Consider the following 26,250-nt stretch of genomic DNA (forward strand, 5'->3'; position numbering starts at 1 on the left):
CGATTGCAGCTTTGGCTATGTTCTTCCAGGGTTTCTACTGCTTTGGTTACGGCTACTATTTCCGCTTGGAAAACGCTACAGTTATCCGGCAGCCTGTAGGATCTGTTTATTTCCGGATCAGCACAGTATACCGCAGACCCTACTCCTTCCACTACTTTAGAACCATCTGTGTACACATGTATTTCCTCGTCCGCCATTTGAGCACCCTTGCGCCAACCGTCCACCTCTATTGTGGCCTTAAGATCTCCCTCGAAGCGCAGATAGGGAATCAGGTAATTTGTTCGTCTTGTGATTGATGACGCTATACTACTATGGCCGCATATTCGGCGCTCAAGCTGCCCCGAGCCGGGTTGCAGTTGTTAACGCTATGTTCTTTGCTACCAGGTCTACAGGTGGAATGTGCAGAATGGCATAAAGTGCAGCTGTCGGGGTTGTTTTCAGGGCTCCCGTAATGCTAAGCATTGATAGTCTGCATACCCACTCTAATTTTTTGAGGTAGGTTGCTTTTTGTGCGGCTTTCCACCAAACAAGAACTCCATAGTATAGGATAGGGCTTACTAGGCAAGACAATAAAATGTAAATTAAATTTTATTTTAATTGGCTACATGTTTCATAGCAAAAAAAAATCACATTTTGGTGTACAAAGACTCGTATTGAGCCCAATATACGAAATCTCATTTTATAATACTAACTAATACTCGCACTCTTCTCCCAAGCGCTCGATCTCATCCAAAATGAAATCCAATTCTCCCTCTTCCAAAACAGGAAAACATGTGAATACCATGCGGAAAAAGTTACCTAAACCGCGATACTTCAATGGCGTATAACCAAGCATCAATGTGCCGCAATAAGCCATACGCTCCTTGATCTTGGGTGCAACCTGCCAGGTGAAAAAACACAAGATGTTTACTACTTTGATTTCAAAATGAGGTGTTATTGCACTCACCGTATGGAGACGTTCGCGCCACTCGGGCGTCTCCTCCAGTCCTCTTAAAACTTTGGGGATATACCAAAAACAAACATTCATGTATTCGAAATCATCCAAAACCAGACGGAAGTGTTCGTTCCCACGTTGCTCGATTTTCTTAATTAAAACTTTTGAGATATCGATTGCATGATCCAAGAGACGTCCAAAACTACCATAACCTCGAGCCTTCAGCATCAGCCAGAATTTGAATGCATCAATTTTGCGTCCACATTGTACACTCTTATTGCCCGTATCATAGGAGACATCATAGAATTTGTCTTGCTGAAAGAGATAGTTGACTTGTATGCTATTGCAATGCGTGAGTAGATCACGCTCACGCGTGAGAAAGAGCGAACATTGTAGAGGTGCACCGACTGATTTGTGTGGATTCCAAGCAAAAGAGTTTGAGCGCTCCAAACCAGCGAGAAGGTGTCGGTTATTGTAAGAGAGCAAAGCTGCACCACCCAAACATGCCTGGAAGAGAAAGAGGGACAGAGTGAAATGCGGATAAGAAACATTGTTGCAGCATTTGGTTCACGTATTTCTCATATTTCCCCAATATACTTACATCTACGTGCAACCACAATCCATATTTTTCACACACATCGGCTGTTGCATTGAAATCATCGAAAGCACCAAGCACTGTGCTACCCGCAGTAGCGTTTACGAAAAACGGTTCACTGCCATCCTTTTGCGCTTGCAATATCTTCACCTCCAAATCGTTGGGACACATCTGACCACGTTCATTGGTTTTCACATGCACGCAATTGTCGGCGCCCAAACCGAGCCAGTGAGCAGCTTTAACAAAACTATAGTGAGATTCCTCAGATGTGAAGAGCGTAAGTGGCCGCATACCATACATGCCAGCTGTTTTAATGTGCGGATAACGGTGATATCGAGCCAAGACGAGCCCGTACCTGGAAAAGAAGAAAGGTATGATGAAACCAAAATTTGATTCCCGGTGAAATATTTGAGGATTTGTGAAATTTTTTTGCAACGAAGACCAGCTGCACATTTCCATGAATAGGCGTCCCAGGCATGAATGGACAAAACTTCGATTGAAGCTTGAATCTTTCAGGAGCCAAAGAAGTGGAAAATACATTGTTTTTGCCCTTCTCAGTGGCAAAATCCACTAATTCGCAGTAACTGAAGCCACGAAATACTGCGGCCCTTTGTTCTTCCTTCGCCAGGGAGAGATAAGCCACGAGGGCAGCACCCAAACAGAAGGGCTCTGATGGCAAAGCGATTTTGAGGCTAAAAGACCTTGGCTTCGCCGGAGATCGCTAGAGAGAAATCAAGCAGCCAAAAAAAAGTAATTTCGTCCGATGTACTACCTTCCGCCCGTAACCGAATTCAGCAGAGATCGTTTGCTCCCATACTAAACCAGAACGCTGTGACAGGTCAATCGCCAGCATTGTTAATTCATGTCTCGACCATCTTCCCATTAACATGGCATCGGGCCTTAGCGTCGATGAGTTCTATTCTTTGCCGAACATCTCTTAGCAGGGCACTTACGCTGGCTAAATCTATGCCCACAATATTTGCGACTTGTACAGGAAACGTGCCAGCAATTTTTGTGCACAAGGCAATGATATGGTGCTGCCAACTAGCAAGGCAATCGGCCAACCTGTTATGGGAGAGTTACAACAATAGTCACGACAAAACGGAAAACCCGAATCAGATACCAGGACTTACGTCATGGATTTTCTCTGCCCCGTAGCAAACATTAGAATTTTTCTAGGGCCTAGCTTAAGTGCTACCTTGAGATTTCTATTCCAAACACAAGCCATTGCCTTTCGGGCTCTGCGCTCTATCCACCAGCTCAAACCGTGCACTTGTGCCTTCTTTTTAGAGGTTTGAAACCACCTCTAGCCATTTCAAGTTCACGTTATTATTGCACTTTATCAGCTTTACCCCATTTACAATCACGTTGAATCAAGGTATCATTCTGATCATGACACTATGCAGTTTGGTAGACCTGGTATCTATTCGCGCCACAATCAGGGACTGCTCCGTCTTCTCGAGAACAACGTGAGTCCCAGTGTTAGCTGTTTTAGGTATTCCCGAGTAAGAATTAGTCTCTTCGTTACGTTATTTCAGCTGTTGTTGTTGTTGTTGTAGCAGTGCTTCGCCCCACCTAACAGACGCGACCGATCACAAACTGTCATCAATATCCTCTAACGGGAGTCCAAGGAAACTTGCTGTTTCAACAGGGGTGGACCATAGGGAAAGGGGTGTTAGAGGCGTTGGTTCCACATTACAATTAAAGAGATGGTTGGTGTCATGTGGGGACACATTGCAATCGGGGCATACATTTTGTATGTCGGGGTTGATTCTGGATAGGTAAGAGTTTAACCTGTTACAGTATCCAGAACGAAGTTGAGCCAGAGTGACACGCGTTTCCCTGGGGAATATGCGTTCCTCTTCCGCAAGTTTTGGATACTTTACTTTGAGTACTGGGTTCACCGGGCAATTCCCGGCATAAAGGTCCGACGCCTGTTTGTGGAGTTCACCAAGGACCTGCTTGTGTTTTTTCGCTTCATACGGCTGTGTTCTCAGATGCCGTATTTCCTCAAAATGCTTACGGAGATGACTCCTTAAGCCCCTAGGCGGTGCTGGCTCGTCAATCAGATGTCTGTTGGGATGCCCAGGTTTCTGGGTATTCAACAGGAACTGTTTGGTCAGCATCTCGTTTCTTTCCCTGATGGGGAGTATTCTCGCCTCATTATGTAGATGGTGTTCTGGGGACATAAGAAGACAGCCCGTGGCAATTCTGAGAGCAGTATTTTGGCAGGCCTGTAGCTTCTTCCAGTGGGTAATTTTTAGGCTTGGCGACCATATGGGTGACGCGTAGCACGTAATCGGCTGTCTAATTGCTTTGTATGTAGTCATGAGCGTTTCTTTATCTTTTCCCCAGGTACTGCCAGCAAGGGATTTGAGGATTTTGTTACAGCTCTGAATTCTCGGAACAATTGCGGCTGCGTGCTCACCAAAATGTAGATCCTGATCAAACGTCACACCCAAGATTTTGGGGTGTAGGACAGTCGGTAGCGTAGAGCCATCGACGTGGATGTTCAAAATGGTCGACATTTGGGACGTCCATGTTGTAAATAAGGTCGCGGAAGATTTAGTCGGTGATAATGCCAGGTTTCGCGAGGCGAAAAAACTGGAGAGATCAGGGAGGTAGCCGTTTATTTTATTGCATAGCTCATCGATCTGTGGGCCTGGGCCTGTGGCCATTACTGTGCAGTCATCGGCGTAGGAAACGATTGTGACTCCTTCCGGTGGTGAAGGTAGCTTAGATATGTAGAAATTAAACAAAAGTGGGGATAGGACACCACCCTGTGGCACCCCTTGTTTAATTCTCCTTGGCTTTGATGTTTCGTTTCTAAATAGCACCGATGCCTTATAAGGTCACGTTCTCTCGCTAAGTTTGCGGCCTCCGCCGGGAAGTGGGCCGGATTTCGAGAATTCTCCCGGCGGGAATGAAACGTGCCGAGGCGGATTCAATGACCTTGCGGAAGGCACCCCCCCCTTTGGCGGGCATCAGTCGGGATAGGGAGGGCAGCAAAGAGGTTGTCTGTAAAGGATTTATATTCTTCCCACTTTCCTTTTTTAAAGTTTATGAAAGTGCGTTTTTCGGTGACGATGAAGTCGGCGGTACGCTCGAGCGAAACAAGTATAGGCAGGTGGTCGGATGCCAATGATACCATCGGCTGCCAGTTGACGCAGTTTACGAGTTCTGCGCTCACGATTGAGATATCTGGCGAACTGTGACAGCTTCCTACCATACGTGTGGGGGCGTCTCCGTTTATTGTGCAGAACGTCGTTTCTTCTATTTGATCCGCCAACATCTCGCCCCTACTGTCCGCCCGCAAATTTGAATGCCATAGATCATGATGGGCATTGAAGTCGCCTAAAATAATGCGATTGTTTCCAGTGAGTAAGGCTCTGATATTAGGGCGGTATCCACCGGGGCAACATGTGGCAGGGGGGATGTAGATGTTGATGATTTCTAGGTTTGCATCGCCTGACCGGACAGATAGGCCTTGACGTTCTAAGACGTTGTCCCTGCGGTCGATGCCAGGATCAAATATGTGATATTGCACAGAGTGGTGTATTATAAACGCGAGGCCGCCTCCATTTCCGCTCTCGCGATCTTTTCTGTGGACATTATACCCAGAGCAGGTCTGCAATGCAGATCGTGCTGTGAGTTTAGTCTCTTGAATCGCAGCAATGCGGATGTTGTGCCGCTTCATGAAATTGACTATCTCCGTAATCTTCCCTGTTAGTCCATTACAGTTTAACTGCAGAATTCTGAAGTGCATGAGGGGAGACGTCGCCACTCTGGGGGTAAGTGACGGGTGACTACGCCTGGGTTGAGGAAGGCCAGGACGCAATTGCTGTTGTGGCCCTGGGACTGGGCGTCCTTGGGCAAGCATTGGGGTACCCGGATGATTTGGGTTTGCGACCTGGCAACATGGCGCGATGAAACCCGTCGAGGGGTTGCCGTCGCGGATACCAGAACATCTAGGAAAGTGGCACCACCCAAGGCAGGAGCTGCATTGGGCGGATGTCGCAAACATATATATTCTGTGCTGGCAAACGGTGCAAACGGAGGTAGGGACTAAGAGTCTGGTTCCCTGACCTACACGATTGCTGCCGGAAAAGAGGGGGGGAGAAGACGGGGGCAGGGGCTGTTGCTCAGCATTGCTTCCGACTCTACTACGAAGATTGTAGTTATGAGTGGTAGCAGCTGTTTGAGTTGTTGGCGCCGTAAGGCGCGAGCAGCAGCGGGTACTTGTTGTGGCTTGCTGAGCAGCGGGGCTGCTGGAAGGTAATGGGGGGGCGCTTAGACGTAGACTACGAGGCGCCCTTGGGCGTGAACAGCAAGGAGCCACAAAAGATTTATAAAAGTTACGTGGACGTCGGGTTTTGGGATCAAGCCCAGAACAACCTGTCCGATGCAACCATCCCTTACACGAGACACACTGAACAGAGTATGACCGTCCTAAAAAGATTCTTTTCCGGCAGATGCAGCAAAACCATTTTTCAGGACCGGGGTCAGGAGACGGACCCGGATTGGATTCGATACCTTCCCGGAGCAAGAGAATATGGAGCAGTCCTGCTGCAAGGAGCTGCTGGGAGGATGACAATTTGTGGGAGGGACGAAACAAATTAAATGGGGTTACACTGAAATGACAGTCCTTGGTCGGGAAAAATCCCGAGTCGCTCCGATACATAGAACCGACTGCCTTGGGAAGCGCTTTCAGCTATTTCAGCTTATCAAGGACTGTTCCTCCTTTGTATCTATTAAAGTACAGAAACTAATTGCAATTTTCTCTGCCCTGCAGATTAAGAGGTTTAAGTATTGTCATCGTGGATGTCTTCGCCTCTGCTGGTTTTAAGCTAGTCTCCTTTAGGCGTTTGCAGCCTCTTCTTGCCGCCAGTATCTTCTTTTATCCAACTGCTTTTGACCTGCTCCTGCAAGTTAGGTCAACTTCGCCTGCCAAATGCCGGACGTTATTCACTTTCTCTCCTCATCCTCATCGTCGTTTAAAGTTGTTCAAGTAATTATTTTGGTCACACGGATACTCGACAAGACGGCACAGTGTTGTATTAGATACAAGGATAAAATAAACTTCCTCCGCTCAGAAACTTCCACGATGAGGAGGATTAGAAATCTAATAACAACTTATATGATATTTAGGATTGCAGGCAAAGCATCTCAGATCAATCCACTCATAGAGATAGTCGGCCACTAAACAGTTAGGTAAACCTTCACACCATCGCCAATCTGGCAACACTTGTGAGTGAGGTGGTTGGTTGGTTGGAGTGGCGAGTCCCAATTGACTCCAATTTGCGCTCATGCGCTGTTTTGATACCAAAAATTCGTGAGTTAACCAATAAAGGTGTTGTAAGAAGACTAATAAACATTCTCCAAGCGCCTCAGGGAAACCCGTTCCCCTTTGTCCATCCCGTGGAGTTTATAAATTTGAGAAGCTCTCCCGGCCTAACATCCTTGAGTTCTGGAAGGCTTTCGAAAAAGGGCTTTCCAAGAAACTTCATTCTGTTTCGACAGTGTGCTGGGCATTCGCACAGCAGATGCTCAACCGTTTCCTCCGCCTCCGGACGCTTGCAGCTGCGACAGGAGGTATTGTGTTCCAGTCCCATTCATGCCGCATGTACCCCAATTGTCCAATGCCCCGTGAGCACCACAACTGCTCTGGATATACCTCCTATTCACCTGGAGGACAGCTATAGATCGTTTTTCGTTATATAATGGCCACATGCTCTTAGAAACTCTACAGGTCCGCAGTGAGGGGGACTCAACAAACTTCTTGACACTGTGCTAACGACGCCTACGCAGAAACTGCCACGACGAGGACTTATACGATATCCAAAAATGCGGGCAAAGAATCTTAGATCTATGGAAAATCCATCACACTCTCAATTTTACCGAACCTTTGCGACCCAAAACCATGCCTTTCCCATAAATGCTTATAATAGACTTTAAAATAAATATTTCAATTCACCTGCGACCGCAACTCCTAAGCTTAAGACGGCTATTTCTTATGGTAATTATGCACGAAGAAAAATTACCGTTATTTCTCACCGCATAACTGCAAAAATGATGACAATGCAAAGAAAGATTTTTTGCATCCATTAAAAATAAAGACAACTCAATGAAATATAATTGCTTTGCCTTCGGTCTCAAGGCCAAACTCGTGCATTACTACTTCGACAAACATTTGAGCTCCATCAAAACTATTTCGGACCCACCCATATCACACCTGCTTACATAGCCGTCAAACACTTCATCTTCATATGTTTTTATGTTGAATCATTTGTCCTATTGTCTATTTGGCTAGTCATGCGGTAAGTAATTAGCCCTAAAGTAACTCTTGCCATTAAACATCTTGATTGCGTACCAAAGCGGAGTCTAAATAAATACGTCGAAGGCGCGCGTGCGCAGTAAAACAAATCTTTACAATGCGTCAAAGTCAAATTTTAGCCGCAGGCATAACGGTTTTTTTTCATACAGTCGTATGGTAAATATAATAATTCATATTCCTAACGAAACTAATGTTAACTAATTCGCACATCGCACGCCTAGATCTAAACTGCTATTAACTCAAAAATAGACGTATTTCAAAAAAATTTAAAATCTCAGTTCCGCGGTAAATGAAGCTTTAGTTTTTGCCACGAATTTTCTGCATAAGAAGAAACGACTCTAAAGACCTGTCTTTAATTAACTGGTTTCGTAAGCCTTACTGGGTTCGTAGGCCTTACTTCCAAAGTTGAGATTTTGGAGTTAGCTTCCTTTCAATCTAGGAGTGCAATATGTATTTACCTACAGACATATATATATTTACAACTTTACTTACATATTGGATATGGAGCCGCCAGGTGCGAAAATGCCATCACCTTCAGCGTAACCAGCTAATTGACAAACGGTACGTATGATTTCTGTTTCCATCAGCGTGAAGACGGGAGCAACTTCATAGGTGTAGCTGTTAGGTCAAATGAGAAATGACATTTACAACATTCTGCATAAACCAAGTGTGAAATTAAAGCTAAAGGAATGTTTAGTATAGAAGTAAATATGTAACATTATTGTTGGCTTCCGTATTGCGGTCCGACTCTTACATCAGCACTCGAGTACTATAGAAATGCTTTTCGCCTGGGCCTTGTTCTGTGGAGAAGTGTACTAAACAAAGGTTAGCGTGTTGCTTTTGTCTTAGAGCATTAATCTCCCAGCCCTTTCATGGAAAATTTCCACCTTTTTTGTATATTGTGAATGATCGTAACAATTTGCTTTTCCATATGAACTTAGCTAAGAGCGTAGGATCCATCTTTCTTTCTCCTGCCAGACTGCCGAAAAACCGTGCTCTCATAGATCTGAGTCATCACGTCTGTAAGTGTGGACTTCGGTGGAGAAAGTGATGAATCGATTCATGTTCCTACTCGTCCGTACAGTTTCAGACGGATCAGCGCAAGAGCTCAGTGACTTGTGAGAACGCCTTTAATGCGTTCGTACCTAACTTCGTTTAAATTCATTTCGGAAACTTTCCTGGGCATTTCATCAGCAAATTCGTTCCCTTCAATATGTTGTTATGGCCGGAGAAGGGACATTAAAACGTCCTGAGATGCCAGCGAAGCTTGATACCTGCATACAATATCTGGTTTTATCATTTCGGATTATTATTTGCTAAGGCAACCTGGCTGTTGTTACATTGGTATCTGATACTACGCTGTGCTTGGACAGTCTATCTGGTCTCCCTAGGCATAGGTCTGCGCTTAAAAGACAATACAAGAGCAAGGAAACTAGCAAGACTTTCTGACCCGCTTTTGCTTCAAGTTCAGCCCATTCCCAGTTGCCCTCCTCAATTAATTAGCCGTCCGTTTAAATTCGCTGTAAAACCCTCTCCCACTCCCTCCTTGGAAGTATGTTTTATGTTTATAGCCGAACGCCATCAACTGTCATAATATATGTAGTCCGTAATATATTTCGGACCCCGTAGTCGGGTGCGTTCCACTAATTGGATTCCCGTAGTCAAAGGCCCCCTCTTTTGTACGAACGCGTGCGCCAAGTGAAAAATTATCTCTCACCCTTCCTGAGGTGCATTGCTACCTGAGCTCAGGGTCCAATCCCAAAATCTTTACCGCAACAATAAGTCTTCTGACTATATTAATAATCGGTCGACTAACGGTTGAAGTAGTGGACTTTAACAAACTACCAGAGAAATCAAAGTACGGTAGGCCGGTGTGCGGTAAGCGGTATGCTCAGCCAGCATGCCATGTAGAATTGGTGAACGGCTAGCGGTGAGGATGACTGATACGAAAATAATCGCAGAATGGGTGAACAGTGCACGGCCACCCAAAATAACCGTTGCAAAACGGTCCTTAAAGTGGGTAAACGCTTTACAGGGGCCTGCAATTTTCAATGGAATTGGGAAACGATTAACCTATGAGCATTGCACGGCTATAGATTTGTGGTGAATTGTGAACCATTAACTGGATTGGTTGGATGGCCGGCGAATGGTGAAACTGCGATTGGTTGATTGGTGTACAGTAACGGAAATAACCAAACTGGAACATAATGCAAAGGAGGATGGTGGTCTTTTCGCAGGTAAACGGTGAAATGGTTGAGAGCTCAGTTGTGCTAAAGCTAACATTGTACCCGATAAACGATAAATAGGTTTGGGTTATGAGCGGCCGGTGGTGAGTAGTGAAGCGTTAGTTGATTGATCGGTGACGGATGTCAAAACTGCGGGTTGCCGCAAAACGAAGGAAATACAGTGTTATAATTATGTCGAATCAACAACGTAAGATGTATCCGCTTTGGAAGCGAAAAGTGTCAGCGTACTGATTACGCGAGTGTTTTTGCGGAGAGGAGTCAGACAGGCCTCAATGTCCCTTACCAAATCAGTATACTTAAGTATCATTGTTGATGACACGTCTGAGAATTTTCCGCACTACAGTAGGTAGACGTTTGCTTCTGAGCGAAATGCATGCAAGTGAGCGCATTGTGACTTGTCTCTGGTGTTCTCTTGCTGGCCGCCTAATACAGTGGGCGAGTTTAGTGGTAACGGCTAGAGGTGTGAATACTTCTGAAGCCAATAAATTAGAATTCGATTAAAGAACGCTCAATTTCTTAAAAAAATTCGGAGTTTGGTCAGCCGAGATAGAGTGACTTGTCCGCTCATCCCAGGTTAGGTTAGGTAAGGTTAGGTAGTTTAGCGTTCAATAAAGACCTCGCATACACTGTTACCAGAACAGAAAACTGCAATTAGGTACCAGGACTTATGTTAGAGAATTTCGTCCTCTTGGCAAACACATGAAGTTTCTAGTACCTAGCTTAATGCTTCCTCATGTTCTGGCTACTCTAAAGCGAGCGCAGGAGACGAACACAAAACTTGCTCAACCGTTTCTTCCTGCAGCTCGCACTTCCTTCATCTTCTGTTACTGGCGAGGCCCAACTTATAAGGATGTGACGCCAGAAGGCAGTATCCAGGCAATACGCAGGTGGAAATACACGATCTCTAAAAATATCGTTTCTAAATCTGTATCCCTAGAGCTACATCCGTGAGCACGGCTTAAAAAGTGATTCTATCGAGATTTTCTTATATTTTATTTTATTTCCATACTTACGCACTTGCATTGAGCGCATCGGTAATCCATTGACCCATTAAGCCATATGGATCCATTTGTCCGAAAAGTTGATTGTGAAATCTTCCATGATTTGTTTTTACTGAATATTTAATGACTAAGCGACATAAATCCTTTATCTCATTAATGGTGTGTGATTTATTTTCATCGATGCTTAGGTCAATCAATTGCTGTAAAATGAAAAAATTGTAGTCATAATATTTATTTAATAAGATTAATAATTTTTAATGCAATAAAACTGCTACAATATATACAATTGACCAGAAAAAATATTTAAGTTTTTTTTTTACTTTTTTATTTTTTGTCGCTTATCAGCACTCATTTATTGAGAGCCAGCTTCCCCAATCGATAACGTACGGTGAGGGCAAAGTGTAATCTATACTGTTGACTTTTATTGTGTGAACGGCACTCAACTTTTTATTTTTGGTTTAATAATTACTTTGTTTTACTTTTATTTGCATTCATTTTTTCGCACAAGATGGCAACGGTGGGCAAGGCTTCGCCAAGCAGAAATAAAAAGTTTCTGCTGTAAAATCGATATTGCATTTACTATTCGCTTACTACAAAGTTGGCTAAGGCTTGCGACGTCTAACGAGAAGGATCGTCTAATCCAATCTGGCGGACATAGTCAAGAGGTTGTTATTCGCAATGCTGTGGATCCTTACGGTGAACATCTTACTCTAAGTACTATTCGAAAGATTTATGGGCCTCTACGGATTGGCGACGGCGAGTACCGAAGAAGATTTAATTATGAGCTGTCCAGCTAATTAAAACACAGCGGCTACGCTGCCTAGGCAATGTTATGTGAATGAAGGATGATGTGCCGGCTTAGAAAGTATTTCTATCAGAACCCGCCTATGAAAGCAGGAGAAGAGGGCGACGCCCACTCCCAGTTGGAAAACAATTTAAGTTCTCTTGGTGTGACCAATTGGCGCCAGCTAACCAAACGAAAAAGCGACTGGCGTGCCTTATGGGACGGCCATTACAGCTTAAACGGTTAAGCGCCAATGAAGGGATGGGACATATGTGAACGCCTAGATTAACTATCGTGGATTTATTCTAGCTTACGGCATATGTAAACGTGTTCAAATACAGGTAGTTAGTTGTTTGCTCTCGATTAATGACAGATTCGACTAATAAACTACATAGATACCATCTTACTTACATTTATTTCCATTGGATGAAAAAAAAAAAAAATACCCGACAAACTTTCTGAACTTGAATTGAAAATTCTGAACTTGAATTGTAATTTTCTGAACTTGAATTGCAATTTTCTGAATTTAAATTGTAATTTTCTGAACTTGAATTGGAAATTTCTGAATATAAATTGGAATTTCTGAACTTGAATTGTAATTTTCTGAACTTAAACTGGAAAAGGTGTGGTTTTTCTTTGTAATTTTTAATGAGTTCTGCTATTTATAAAGATGTTGTGGAGTTATTGTAAGCCATATGCAGCTCACATATTTTGCATATTGCTTCTTTGGTTACCACGGAGCTAAAAAAAAGAAGTTCCATACCCAGCTACGTTTCCTGAAACTCATTTGACAGCAAATTTTATTTTTTTTTTTCACTTTTATGACGAAAAATATAGAACCAGATTATGTATGACGCCGTGACACTTTGCGTCGCAGTCACTGACATTCGCACTAAGGTAATCAGGTTTACTTTCACTCACTGAGGTGTATGAATGCTTTTATATCATATGAACTTTGGTTCACACGATAAAATACCACTCGTTGCGATATACATAATATGCCCCTTAATTAAGGACACCGACGGTATTCGAATAATGATGACTTTCGACAGATGACTGTCGACTTTCAATCAATGCAAAAGTTGCTACTCGATCGACGAGTCAATAAGCCGAATAATCGATTGTAAACAAGAGCCCTAAACGAATCCAAATTTTAATCGGTGATGTGGCCTGTAGGTACAGTCAGGGAAGTAGTTATCTGTTAGAGGTAGGATATCTCTAAACTCTAGACAATGAAGCGTATTTCAAAATACTTCCTTCTTCCATGGAGCCATGTCTACGAATTCAGACTTTCTGGTCTGAAATGCCACCCTTACATTAAAAAAAATATGTTTGTTTTCATTTTGTGACAATTTTCAGCTACGAGATAGCTGGGTAATAGCTTAATATTTAGGTCTGCCTAGTTTTTTGCAATTCCTACTACATTTGTAAAACGTTAATTGAAATAAGTACCGTATTAAAGATATCGTGTCCCTAGATACTGAGGTGGCGACGCACCGTGACGAGTGCTTTACCAGCAGTAGGTTGCATTCACTCCCAGTTCTCTGACAATTCAAAAAGAGTTGGTAACCGAAATCAATACCATGAGCGGCTATCGAAAAGAAGTTTGTTAAGTAAAAATATTTTAAATATCAAGTAAAAATAAACTATTTTAAGAGTTTAGGGCGAATGAAATGCTGTCAATTGCATTTCCTCTGAAACTTTCAGTCGCTTACCTGCAAAATATCATGCGACTAATCCCTAAAGGCAGTGTGATCCCTTTCCACTACAATGGGCTACAATTAATCTCCCCTAGTCCCTTAAGAGCATGTGTGGTTGTAATTAGTTAGTTTTCAATATAATAAAGTATTTCCATAGAGGAAGAAAGAAGCCCTGTCCGACCGTACCCATGTGAGAAAAAGGAAAACCTGTTCGACAGTGCACGCAGCGGTACCAAGAAAACCCCTGAGATAGTACCCGTAGGAGCACAAAAACCGATACTAACAATTCAGGTATAAAAGGATGCTATAAGTCTGATTATAAGACATGCTTGAAAAAAAGGTAAAAAGGAGCTATGTTTGAAAGTAACAGTATAGTAGGGATACAATGAAGAATAGGAAAAGAACCTATCCGACAGTAGCCGTAGAGGTATAAGAAGGACCAGTCCCACAGTACCCGTACAGGTATAACTATGCTTGGTTTTCACTTGGTTAAAATGGCTGTCATCAAAAACTGCCTCATACTGACACGATGGTCATTTGGTGTCAAATACGTTTGCGTTGTGTCGCATAACTTAGTCGAAGACAAAAAATTATCTCAAATTGTGTGTATAGGAACGACAGCAGTCAAAAGAAAAAAGTATTGACATGTTTGCAAAAGAAGAAGTTTTAATGCCAAATTTACCAAATTAATTTGCCGTTGTCAGTCATGTGTCATTTGACTGTCAGTTTGTAGGCAAAATGGACAGCAAACGAATTTGACGTTGTATAACAAGCCGTTTTAGCTTAAACTAAACTAAAAATTGAAAACCATGTACTGGTCCCTCAGTGGACATGCTCATACATAAGTGACTCTAAGTTAACTTTCAAAGAGCACTTCAGAGCGCTGGGAGGGAAAATTACCAAAGTTAATGGAGCACTTATGCGAATAATGCCTAGCATTGGTGGTCCAAGTGAAGCTACGCGTCAGCTATTGTCCACAGTAACCAGCTCGATAATACTATACGCAGGACCAGTGTGGTATGGATCTAAACGGACTCATCAAAAAGATACATATATTAGCAGCATACCGACTTACAGCTATAAGAACAGCAAATGCTTAGCGGACGGTGCCCGACAACGCGATCATGGTCCTAACTCGAAAAATCCCAGTGGACTTACTAGCAAGCGAAATGGCCGATCTGTATAATACTAATATCGAGCGACCATCTGAAGAAGCCAAGAAAAGAGCAAGGATACAAACAATAGCTAAGTGGCGAGAATGGGGAGAGGCCTCGAGTAAAGGGCGTTAGACATTCATGTTAGTTTGGGACGTAGCTCAACGGAATGAGCGGAAGCACGGCGAACTGAACTACCATCTCGCGCAGATATTAGTGGACATGGCGGTTTTAAAGAGTATTTATGGAAGCGTAGGATAGAGGAAGATCGTCTTTGTCCAAGGTGTACCACGGAGTTAGAAAACGCAGAACACGTCATGTTCCACTGCCCCCGTTTTCACGAGGAAAGACTCACCTTGCATAGAGTTTTTTTTGGGGGGAAACTACCACGAGAAGTTTAGTATCACAAATGTGCAACAGGAAGGAATGCTGGACTGTAGTGAACAAAATGGCATTTATAGTCATGACACGCCTGATAGATGCTGAGAAGGAGCGCAAATAAATTCGCAGCCGAAGCAATGGCGTTTAAATCGATACTCAGAACAAATAGCGCGAACCTGGACGCAGGGACAACCGTAGGCTCTTAAAAAATGAGAAGTATAGAACGTCACTTTGAAGTAATGCGAAAGTGGTACCGGGATGGGCGACGGTTCCAAAACTTGGGTTGTTGTTTAGTCTACGTACACTCGGTTGCTGCGACGGCAGCAATTATGCTGCATTAGGCATTTTTCAGCCGTCGAATTTTTTGGCAGGATTGTTGATCGCTTTCAGTAGAATTGTGCGTGTGTAGTGATAACTAAAGGTATCACTGCTTGTGGTATAACAGGCACTCTAATGTAAGTACATATGTTTGTAGGCATACATATGTATGTATGTATGTGTGTTCCAGCATACATACCTCTGAGTGCACATAATCTTAATCAGAAATCAAAACATGACAATCTACGAACATGATCATGTATCAGCAATGACGGTCAAGACCAGATCAACATTACAAACAACAACAAAACGTCACAAAACTGTAAAGCACATAGCAACATGGCTGACGACATGTTGACAAAGCATTTGCAAAGTGAAAAGAAAAACTGTGCTAGTTTGTAGTTTATTTGTTGTCAAGTATGATTGAATTGCCGACTACGAATTCAGCTTACGGCTAAAAATGCCAATTACAACAAAAACTGTTTAAATCCGTTAAAAGAAAAATAAACTTGGCACACTTTTTAATTGCAAATCTAACACGCGAATACACAAATACGGCGTTTGTCAACGAAAGCGCAGCGAGATGCTGACGATCGTACAGTCGCACTGTCATCTTACAACGCACATGTGAGCTTGAAACATAGCCGAGCTCAAATTGTCAACGCGGTATTGAATGCTGCCCAAAACACACCCGCTTGTGGTCAACCCGATTTGGCCATGACAATGAGGCGTTGTTGTTATTATTGTTGTTGTTATTTATTCAAGCTGTTACTACCAACAAAGCGGTATAGTGGTGTCAGAGTGTGTTGTCAGCTTTTGTAGCGTTTAAGCTGTTTTCTTAGGCACATATTAACTTTGAAATAGCGAACGTATGTACCTTACGTGCCGCTGTTTGAGTTTATCAATAGTTAGTTGGTTGGCTTTTGCACCGCCCACTGCTTAAGTAAACCCAAGCAGGTAGAATCATAAAGGGTTATTCAATTCGGTTTTTGAATGCTATGCGTAGAACAATCTACTGTTCTACCCGAAACTTTATGAAGCTCAGAACGTCTACCTCCCACTTCCATCTTAAACCTGTATGGAGATATATTGCATCCACCACTAGGAAAGTTCTGAGAAGCTCCCAAAAACCTGTGAAAATTCACAGTAACAGTATAATATCAGATATAAACCAGCTGTCCTCGTCGCAAACCTAGCCGTAAGCGGACAATGCATGGGCTTTTCCATGTCCGATTACATCTGGCGATGGAAAAGAAAAGAGTAATAACTCCATATCGCCGCTGCTGCCACCTAGTCTAAGCGAGTAATCCACTGCTGCCACCTAGTCTAAGCGAGTAATCACAGGACTAACCGTCCCAAGGGGGTAAGGACTTAGAATTTTCCGCGGTAATAACTGTATTGCACCGAAAGTTTGGGGATCAATAATTACCCCCAGCGGATTAAGGAGCTGAGAACACTACCGCGGTAGGCATGCCTGTCTAAACAGGCGACGAAGGTGAAGGTTTGGTTTGTAAGTACCAGAAGATGCTGGTTACAGGATTCATATACGGCAGAAGACTGTGCACGTCCGCAACACTCTCCTAAACTTCGGAGAGGATTTTTGCGGCTACAGCAACATCAACAGATGTCAATAATATCGTTGCATGGCAGTCGTGCTAGTAATCTTTATTTTTGCAGGCCACGATGATGAATGTCGCGCCGACCGAAAATAGAAACGCGCTGCCTACAGGGACACATCGAGTAGCTACAGTAAGCTTGAACTTAAGGCAAACCCCTAGGAAGGGCGCGTAACACTTTATATTCTGGTTGATATAAGTAATGTACCAAGACCTAAGCGAATTCCGAAAAGAATATTAATAGTAGCCTGCCAGTAGAAACTCAGAGTGTACGGAAACATGCTTTTTCGTTGCTAAATACCAAAAAAAAAAATGGAAGCCTCACATTCCGAGTCCTGAATATGACATTTTCGTTCCACCATCCGAGTGTGGCAAACAGAAAGTGGAAATGAAGTCTTACCAGATCCCTTTTCTCAAATCAGTGTAAGTAACTCTTTTGTCTGGTGCTGGAGATTTTTTAACTCGTATGACCTAGCCACCAAGCACTTAGGTTGGGTCGCAACACTCATTCAATTTTTTTCTAAAACGCCTTCTCATTATGGCAAGAACCATCTTGGAAAGAACTTTTCTCCCTAATAACACAAGAGTCGTTGTATTATCTTTCGACAGTATTCATGATTCCCAGCCAGACATCAGGATGGGTATTGTGAGACACCTATAGAGTGAGATGTTTGTTTGTCGAGACAAAACTTTACTTTTAAACTGCGTACTCTGTCCAAAGTAGCACTTATTGGACAGAGTTATTCTCCATTTGGTTTCTAGGCTGGCATTGTTCTTGCAGTAATTGCTGTTTCTTAAATAGACAAAGTTCTTAAGGGTTCCAATTCATATCTTCAAACAGTAACGCGGTTGCCAGGATACTATCCGAAAGTTTTCGGCAGTGTTATCGATGTCGATATAGGTACTAGCCCGGCCATCTCTGGAACCATTTGATATAACCACGGTAAACCCTCTAGGTCATTCAATTCGGGGATTATTAGGAAGGACCCCTCGGAAGACTGAAAAGGTAATTAAAAATTAAAACTCTTTCTAGAAGAACAAGCATCATATCATATCATACGTATGGACGAAAAGGCTCCCGCCCGAATTTATTCCTAGCCGGTGCTCGCAGAGAAGAGAGATAGCAGCCGGTGGATGATGCCGCGTACTCTTTTGATTTTTCCAAAAGCTGTGAAGGAGAGTTTACTAGCGCGATTTGTAAAAAGACAGACAGACCTAAATAATTAATGCAATTTCACCCTTCACATCGCACTTATTCGAATTTTTCTCTACCACATAAGCACTTGAATCACCCTGTACTATATAATAATTAATTACTGATCTACCATAATATATAATTTAAACTTACCTTCAGCTCATTCGGTTGCTTAAAGTGTACAATTTTAACAGTATCCCGTTCCGTCTCGGACACACAAAATGCTTTCTCACTATACAACAACTCATAGACCGAGTTCAGTACTTTCCAATCTTCAGCTAAATTAAGACGTATCTTATCAATCTCGTCGACAGTTGACTTTGTTTGTGTCGTTTTGTTTGACATGTTTGTTGTGATTGATTAAAGATTTTTGTGTAGTTTTTGTTACTTTGTATTTTGGTTTGTTTGTTTTTGTTGTTGACTAAATGTTGCATGCACTAATCGTCTACAGCTGCTCAGACAGAAGCGGATATGTTGTCGCTGTCACGAGAATCGCAGTTTGACTGCAAATTATTTGTTGATAAAATGTGAAAAAAAAAATAAAAGGTGATAAGAATATTTTGTTTGAGTATAAGAGCTCTATGTCTAAGTTAATCCGAGTTGGAAACAAGATTTGGTTCTTTTAGCATTATTTATGCATAAAGCATTCTAGTTTCGAAGACTGTAGAGTATCCAGAAGACGTGTATGTCTCGATAAAGCGGAAGAAATCTTCTACAACCAAAGTTATATTTCATTGGTCTGTGAAGATGGAAAGGTCGTAGTTCTTGAGTAGAGAATGATAATAAGTTGTGTAGCAGCTGAGTCGGTGAGACGCAAATTGCAATCACTGTAAGTGATAGGTTGTCCATAACCTCGCTATCATGTGTCTCAGTCTCAAGTAGTTTGTAAGATAATTTCGGATCCGAAAACTAGGAAAAGCTAGGTATAAGACTTTGACCAGAAGCGCATAAGCATAACAAGTTCCCGACCCCTCTCTTTCGATTATAAAATATCATTTAGTTAGGCTAACAACAGGGAAAACTCTTCAGGAATCTAAAGAAGCATTATGGACCCGCTTTCGTTTTTATTGAACATGAATTGTGTAAATCCACCAACTTCCTGACAACGTTACTAATAAAAGAGCCTAACCTCACAGAAAGCCAGGAGCCATACGAAATCACCATTATTTAACAAAAATCAGGGGAAGTTATGTATCTACCACCACTTTAAAAGGCGCAGTTCTCAGAGCCATTTTGAGTAATCACGCAGCGATAACCCATACGGACGAGTAGGGTCAGAGTCTCATAGAAAATCGAGTGTAGAGTTCTTCAAACACTATGTTTCTCTTGTTGGAACATGCGACTCAAGCTCGGAAGAAGAGTTCGGTGGTAACTTAATTGCTTATCTTGTGAAGATTGCTTTTGAGTAAGAAAGCTTGGGTACTTCGTTAAGTTTGCTCCCGCGTAAGAGAGCCTTTTGTGACCAACGGTTCTGCTGGGCGGATCATTTTTTACAGAATCCGATAAGGGAATAATTTCCAAGCCTGTCGATTATTTCTGAGGCCACTCCTTTCCTTTTATTTAACAGTTCAAGCTCAACGTCGTTTCGCATAGCTCAAGAAACTCTGTGTCGCGCTGTCAAAAGCTGATTTGAAACTTCTTTGTCGTTAGTGACTATCAACCCTCTTATTGTGGGTCTTCTTTAGGATAAGAAGAATCGTGACGCATCTTGCTGATAGTACGAGTGAAATTCTTCTTCGCAGCACAAACATGTTTTCTTAAGTTACGCTAAGTAACTACGAAATGCCACTACGGATTTTTAGCCGCACTGATAACAGTCTATCAGCTCGTTGACCGTGCTATTCGGTCTTCCAAGCAGAAGTTACTGCTGTTAAGGATACGTTTATTTTAGCGAGCGCTGGGTGGATACTTCCTCTTGGCCGCAAGACTGTCTGCTGAAATTATATAGTTCACCAAGGCTCACCTATCAATGGTAATTGGGATTTTGCTGGTCCAATGGGAGTCCATGCGGTACGTCTTAATAAACAGATAAAACAATTAAAATACTAACCAGCTTTGGCAGAAGTAGGCGCAAGGCGGCGAGTTTAATCAGGGTAGAGATTGATCTTGATCTAAACTATATAGCAACAAAATACAGCACAGCACTGGTACAACAACAACAGCACAGCCGTTCTTTAAGTAGCTATTGCACTCGTCAGGGAGCTTAATGCTGTCCAAGTAAGCTTACCTTGCCGTAGTAAGTACCACTAAATTTAACTATCCTTTAAGCACTCCACAGGCATAACAGATGCTGCCTACATCTTCCCAACGCCTCACCTCCATGCTTGAAGAACTCGTCAGTTCCCATTGCTTCATGGTCTCCTAATGGAGTTTTACTTCGATACCTCATGACTGGCCTATTTGCTTCTATCGAAACTTTTTGCAGGACACCGCCCCTAAACCTACTCTCTTTGATCACAGGAATCTTCCCTAAACAGACATGTTGCCTTAGCCAAGGCGTTGTGTGTCAACCACTTCACTACGCTCACCATAACTTACACTTGTTCGACACTTTCTTCAGATACCAATCAGCACAATTTGTATCATAATCACCACCACTTAACGATGAATTTTAAACAAATTTTATATTTGATGAAACTTGAATTCGTTTTATTTTATTTCTCTGCTCAGGAATACACCGTCTACTTTACAAAACTCAATGTTAACGAACCAATGTAGAATCAAATACTGAACCAATATGCTTTCGGACGCCCGCCGCCTAGTACCTTTTTAAAGCCTGACAAGTATACTGATATTTTAATGACGGTATGTATTTATGTATGTATATATACACTGTCTGTGTTTTTTTTTTTTTACTTTACAATTAGCATCCATAAGTGATAGCGCGTAAGGCCGTAAAGCTGGAAAATATCGATACTAACGACACCGGTATCAATAGTTTTGTATCATCGAAGGTACTATCGAAGCTAACGGACTATCAATGATTGATATGAATTGGAAACTGCGAAGGACTACATCTATGTATATGGGAACCAGCGTTAACTGCTGCGAAACAATGTGAGCCTAGAACTCTAACAGAGAATTTGTAATGACTTTTATCAACCAACAAAAATTATGCACGTTTAGTGTTTTATCATACCGTCCAGATGTATGGTTTGGAATAATGGACGGTGTTCAGAAAATCTCGGGATAATGACTCTCCAGAAGATATATGATCCTGTTCCTGATACCAACGGTTCATATCTGAGTAGGTTCAATGATGAGCTTTTTGAGCTTCACGCCTATATGTATGGGGTATTCCATTCCATTTCGACCAATTTTGAACCCGACCCCTTTAGAATTGGCTGAAAGTTTTTCTTCTTTTTCTAGCTTACGAAAGACGTTTTTCAGAATTTTTTCAATTTTTTTCATCCAACTCAAAAAAAGTTATGAATTTTTAAAAAAACACCATTTTTGTTTTCAAAATGCTATAACTTTTTCAAAAATTGACCCTTTGGGATCTTTTTTTTTTAAATTTGGTTTTAAATGTACTTTCCGGAAAAAATACAAAAAAATTTTTTAAGTTTTTTTTTCAATTAAATAAAAAAAAAAAAATCGGCTCACTCCGCGATTAGTGGGGATTATTGCAGAATTGATTGAAGTTTTTTATGAGAAAAAAAAAATCTCGAAAAACTGAAAAATTACAAAAAAAAAACTTTAAAAATTTTTTTGTACTTTTTCCGAAAAGTACATTTAAAAACAAATTTAAAAAAAAAAGATCTCAAACGGTCAATTTTTGAAAAAGTTATAGCATTTTGAAAACAAAAACGGTGTTTTTTTTTAAATTCATAACTTTTTTTGAGTTGGATGAAAACATTTGAAAAAATTCTGAAAAACGTATTTCGTAAGCTAGAAAAAGAAGAAAAACTTTCAGCAAATTCTAAAGGGGTCGGGTTCAAAATTGGTCGAAATGGGATGGAATACCCCGTATACATGTAGCGCAACCAATAAAGTTCCACTAGCTTTGCTGGCTAAGTTCCATAAGGCAAATGTATGAAGATGCCTCGACCCAGAAAGAATTGGCAACAAAGGAAGGCAGACCTTTAATAAGTTCGGATAAACAGCAGGGCGGCACTATCACTCTGCCTTTTTCCTTCACGTTAGGTGCCACCATTAACTCTAAACATATTTTGAAGAACAGATACCCGAGGACAGATGACGCGAAGGTTCAAGGTCGTAGAATTCATTATGAATCCGCCGAAGGAATGAATAACTTCGTTAGCAGAACACCATAACATTAACGAGAAGGTGAAGATATTATTAAACTAAGATTGAAAAACAAAAATAGTATCGGAAACTATCGACATTTCGTCTAGATACCCTGCAAAAATTGTTGGATTACATGTTCCATTTTCTTCATGTTGGAGTACTCTAACAATACTCCTTTGCAATGCGTTTGCGGACCACCATCAGCGGTTCATTGTTCGTTTTTTAACGACCGGGATCACGACACGATGACGATCTAACAGAGTTGCCAAAAGTAAAATATTGCATACAAATAACTGATAATAAAATTTTACTATGGCAACTCTGATAAAATGCAACCGCGCATTGGTTTTATGTATACATACTAAAAAAAGTTGTATTGCCCCTCTTCATTTACTTTCATTTTAAATTAAATTCACTCCGATAATTCTTTCCGACACAATTCCTCTTTAGTACTTTGGCATATGATCCTCTGTGGGTGCTCCATGGAGTACTACGGTGAAAGTACTTTGGAAAGTACCCTCACGTATATACTCTATGGAATACTCACAAACAAAGCGAGAGTGGGATGACCTACTCCTCTCCTAGGACATCGCAATGTTAATTGGAGCACACTTTTTGTATGAATACACATTAGTTTTGGAACACTCCTTTACTCCTAAAGGAGTATTCCTTACACTATTTATGGAGTACCCTTCAAAAAACGCGAGTACTCTATAAATAATGTAAGGAATACTCCTTTGGGAGTATAGGACTGCTCCAAATCTAATCTGTATTCATACAAAAAATGTGCTCCAATTAACATTGCGATGTCCTAGGAGAGGAGTAGGTGATCCCACTCTCGCTTTGTTTGTGAGTATTCCATAGAGTATATACGTGAGAGTACTTTCACCGTAGTACTCCATGGAGCACCCACAGAGGATCATATGCCAAAGTACTAAAGAGGAATTGTGTCGGAAAGAATTATCGGAGTGAATTTAATTTAAAATGAAAGTAAATGAAGAGGGGCAATACAACTTTTATATTTTATACTACGAATATTCTTATGTTATTTACCATTTGCGTGAATAAAGAACTAATATTTCTCTATACTATAGTATGTATACATAAAACCAGTGCGCTGTTGCATTTTATCAGAGTTGCTAAAGTAACATTTTATTATTAGTTATTTGCATGCGATATTTTACTTTTGGGAACTCTGTACGATCCTCATCGTGTCGTGATCACTGTCGTTAAAAACGAGCAATGAGCGGCTGATGGTGGTCCGCAAACGCATTGCAAAGGAGTATTGTTAGAGTACTCCAACATGAAGAAAATGGAACACGTAATCCAACAATTTTCGCAGGGTACTCGCGTTTTTTGAAGGGTAGTAACGGTGAATATCGATATATATTATATCGATAGTTCTCCGGCTCCAATTTAAGGGCCAATTAATGGTGACTTATCCATAACCAGATAAAACAGCTAATCGAACCAACCTTATGGAAATCAATGTAATCGATTAATGGTGCCATACCATAATGCTAAAGCCATAACCATATCATAGCAAACCAATTGGTTTTTGGTTTTTCGTCATATCCATGACCTAAAAATATTTCAGTTGGTGAATTTATTAACTTTTTGCACATTTTATTTATTTTTTTGGATACGTTTTGACTAAGAGACTTATTGTTTGTGGAATATGTTTGTAATTTTTTGCGTTTTCCTCATTTTTATGAAAACGTCAGATGTTTAAGGTTATGGCACCATTAATCGAGATGGTTATGGATATGAGTATGGTTACAACTATGGCGTTAGGGTTAAGGAAGTTTAATTGGCCCTTTACTGGTAATTGCGGTATGAGCGGACAGCGACTTTCAAGACCGAACCGAAACAAATTTCGGTCAATTTTATCATAAGCCCTACCGAACATTACGCAATAAACCAAAAACTTATCATATGTATTTAATTAGCGAGCTTTGCTCATATTGCTTTATACAATGGTTTTTGTAATTGATATTAGAGAAAAATTGTAAGTTTACAAACGGCGATGGTTACTAGGACATGTTTCTGAATTTCACTTCTTCATCAGCTAGCTTTTCGGGAGCTGAGCGTTGAACTCGAGTCTCCAACATTCATATCAGTGCAAGCCTTTTTAGCTGCTACGCCATATGAATGTTCCGTTGTTCGCTGTACAATTGGTCTCTAAGAGTTGCCTTTTTTGTTTATATTCCTTTTGATCACCATGTAGGCACATACACTCTGTATGTAGTTTATTCCTAATGGTGTGGATATGATTTTTAGGCGTGCTTTTGAAAGCTTAGTAACATTTGTTCGGATTTTTACAGTATTTGTTTTTAATACTTCCGCTGTTACTATTATATCAATATGGTCAGCGGAAGTATTAAAAACAAATACTGTAAAAATCCGAACAAATGTTACTAAGCTTTCAAAAGCACGCCGAAAAATCATATCCACACCATTAGGAATAAACTACATACAGAGTGTATGTGCCTACATGGTGATCAAAAGGAATATAAACAAAAAAGGCAACTCTTAGAGACCAATTGTACAGCGAACAACGGAACATTCATATGGCGTAGCAGCTAAAAAGGCTTGCACTGATATGAATGTTGGAGACTCAAGTTCAACGCTCAGCTCCCGAAAAGCTAGCTGATGAAGAAGTGAAATTCAGAAACATGTCCTAGTAACCATCGCCGTTTGTAAACTTACAATTTGTCTCTAATATCAATTCCAAAAACTTATCTATAACAGAGTTAAAAAAAAATTGTAAAATTTACATTTGCTTAAATTTTTCCTTTATGATAGGTTTAAAGAACTCAAAGAGGAGTACAGGCCTGAATAATTATGCTCTCATTAAGGTAAAAACATCGGTTTGGGCCACTTACGGCGACTTTGGCCAACATAATATACGCTCTGAAACAACAGAGGCGGTAAAGGGAGTTCGTCCATTTTTAGTTTTGTGTCAAACCCAAACCGAAACCAATACTAACTTTCACTGCCGAATATGATCGAAAGCTAAATTTCGGTCAGTCTCTACCGGTAATAAACATTCAGACTTCAGTTACCCATCAATGCAAACACACACATACCTACACATCTTTAGCGCTGATATGGTGATAGAATAAAATATCGCTAATTTAATCGCGCGCCAATAATCTGAATGCAAATAATCAGCATCAACCGGCATTGTTTTATTGTTGTTGTTTTTTTTCCAAGTGTAGGTATGTACTATGTAAATTTTCATATGTTGACATTTTTTTAACTATGGAAATTTTTTCCAATTTTATCTTTACAAGCTTGCTTCTCGTAAGTAAACAAAGAATGCAATCGATGCTTGCCCCACAAACCTGAGATCACAAGCTTGGAACCTACCCAAGAGTGTTAGGCAAGAACTATACTGTTGTAATCGAAAAATGCTTCAGCGTTTTAAGGGGTAGGACATGCCTGTCTAAAAAGGGACAAAAATTCAAATGACGTGATCCCCCAACTCTTTTTTTCTGATGACGACCACAGCAAACGTCTTAACAACAAAAAAAATGCACTGAAGATCACACTACGCCGAAACCAGTTTGCCGCCACCCCAAATTTGACAAGAGATGATCGTTCCAAAGGGAGACCGTTCCAAGTTAACGATGTATTAAGGACAATGATTGGAGTCATATACCTGTACGAATGGGAAGTATCGATGCCGGCTGTGTAATATCCTAATAAAGGCAAAGGCTGACATCACCGCCGTACAGGGTG

The 26,250-nt window shown here is 41.3% G+C and overlaps 1 protein-coding gene and 1 long non-coding RNA gene across 6 annotated transcripts; one reads left to right on the plus strand and one right to left on the minus strand.

The window, feature by feature from the left end:
• Window positions 1–570: 570 nt before the first annotated feature.
• LOC137253723 (cysteine sulfinic acid decarboxylase) lies at window positions 571–21,004 on the minus strand. Of its 4 annotated transcripts, none has more exons than XM_067791129.1 (7): window positions 20,797–21,004; window positions 18,412–18,761; window positions 11,123–11,310; window positions 8,356–8,481; window positions 1,536–1,884; window positions 947–1,441; window positions 571–880 (listed from the first exon to the last, which is right to left on the minus strand). In XM_067791129.1, exons 2-7 carry the CDS (start codon window positions 18,601–18,603, stop codon window positions 692–694), a joined length of 1,539 nt encoding a protein of 512 aa, XP_067647230.1. In that variant the 5' UTR covers window positions 18,604–18,761; window positions 20,797–21,004; the 3' UTR covers window positions 571–691. The 4 variants fall into 4 exon arrangements, with proteins under 4 accessions (XP_067647230.1, XP_067647231.1, XP_067647233.1 ...); XM_067791130.1 differs by having other exon boundaries at window positions 20,787–21,004; XM_067791132.1 differs by lacking the exons at window positions 18,412–18,761; window positions 20,797–21,004 and adding an exon at window positions 11,431–11,581 and having other exon boundaries at window positions 11,127–11,310.
• Window positions 20,824–26,250, plus strand: LOC137253724 (uncharacterized). 2 transcript variants are annotated; one of them, XR_010953871.1, is made up of 5 exons: window positions 20,824–21,315; window positions 21,385–21,505; window positions 22,260–22,545; window positions 25,312–25,727; window positions 25,803–26,250. It is a non-coding gene; the product is annotated as an uncharacterized lncRNA (long non-coding RNA). The 2 variants fall into 2 exon arrangements; XR_010953870.1 differs by having other exon boundaries at window positions 20,824–21,505.

This window comes from Eurosta solidaginis, chromosome 5 (genome assembly GCF_040869045.1).
Source record: "Eurosta solidaginis isolate ZX-2024a chromosome 5, ASM4086904v1, whole genome shotgun sequence".
Classification (NCBI taxonomy): domain Eukaryota; kingdom Metazoa; phylum Arthropoda; class Insecta; order Diptera; family Tephritidae; genus Eurosta; species Eurosta solidaginis.

Bases quoted from the DNA above. Each gene is read 5' to 3' on its own strand.
- LOC137253723 (XM_067791129.1), bottom strand. From the start codon at position 18,603: ATGTCAAACAAAACGACACAAACAAAGTCAACTGTCGACGAGATTGAT. The intron at 8,482-11,122 runs GTAAGTATGGAA...TTGACCTAACAG, and splicing joins GATGCGCTCAATGCAAGTGC to CTACACCTATGAAGTTGCTC. The intron at 881-946 runs GTGAGTGCAATA...TTCACCTGGCAG, and splicing joins GGCGCGAACGTCTCCATACG to GTTGCACCCAAGATCAAGGA.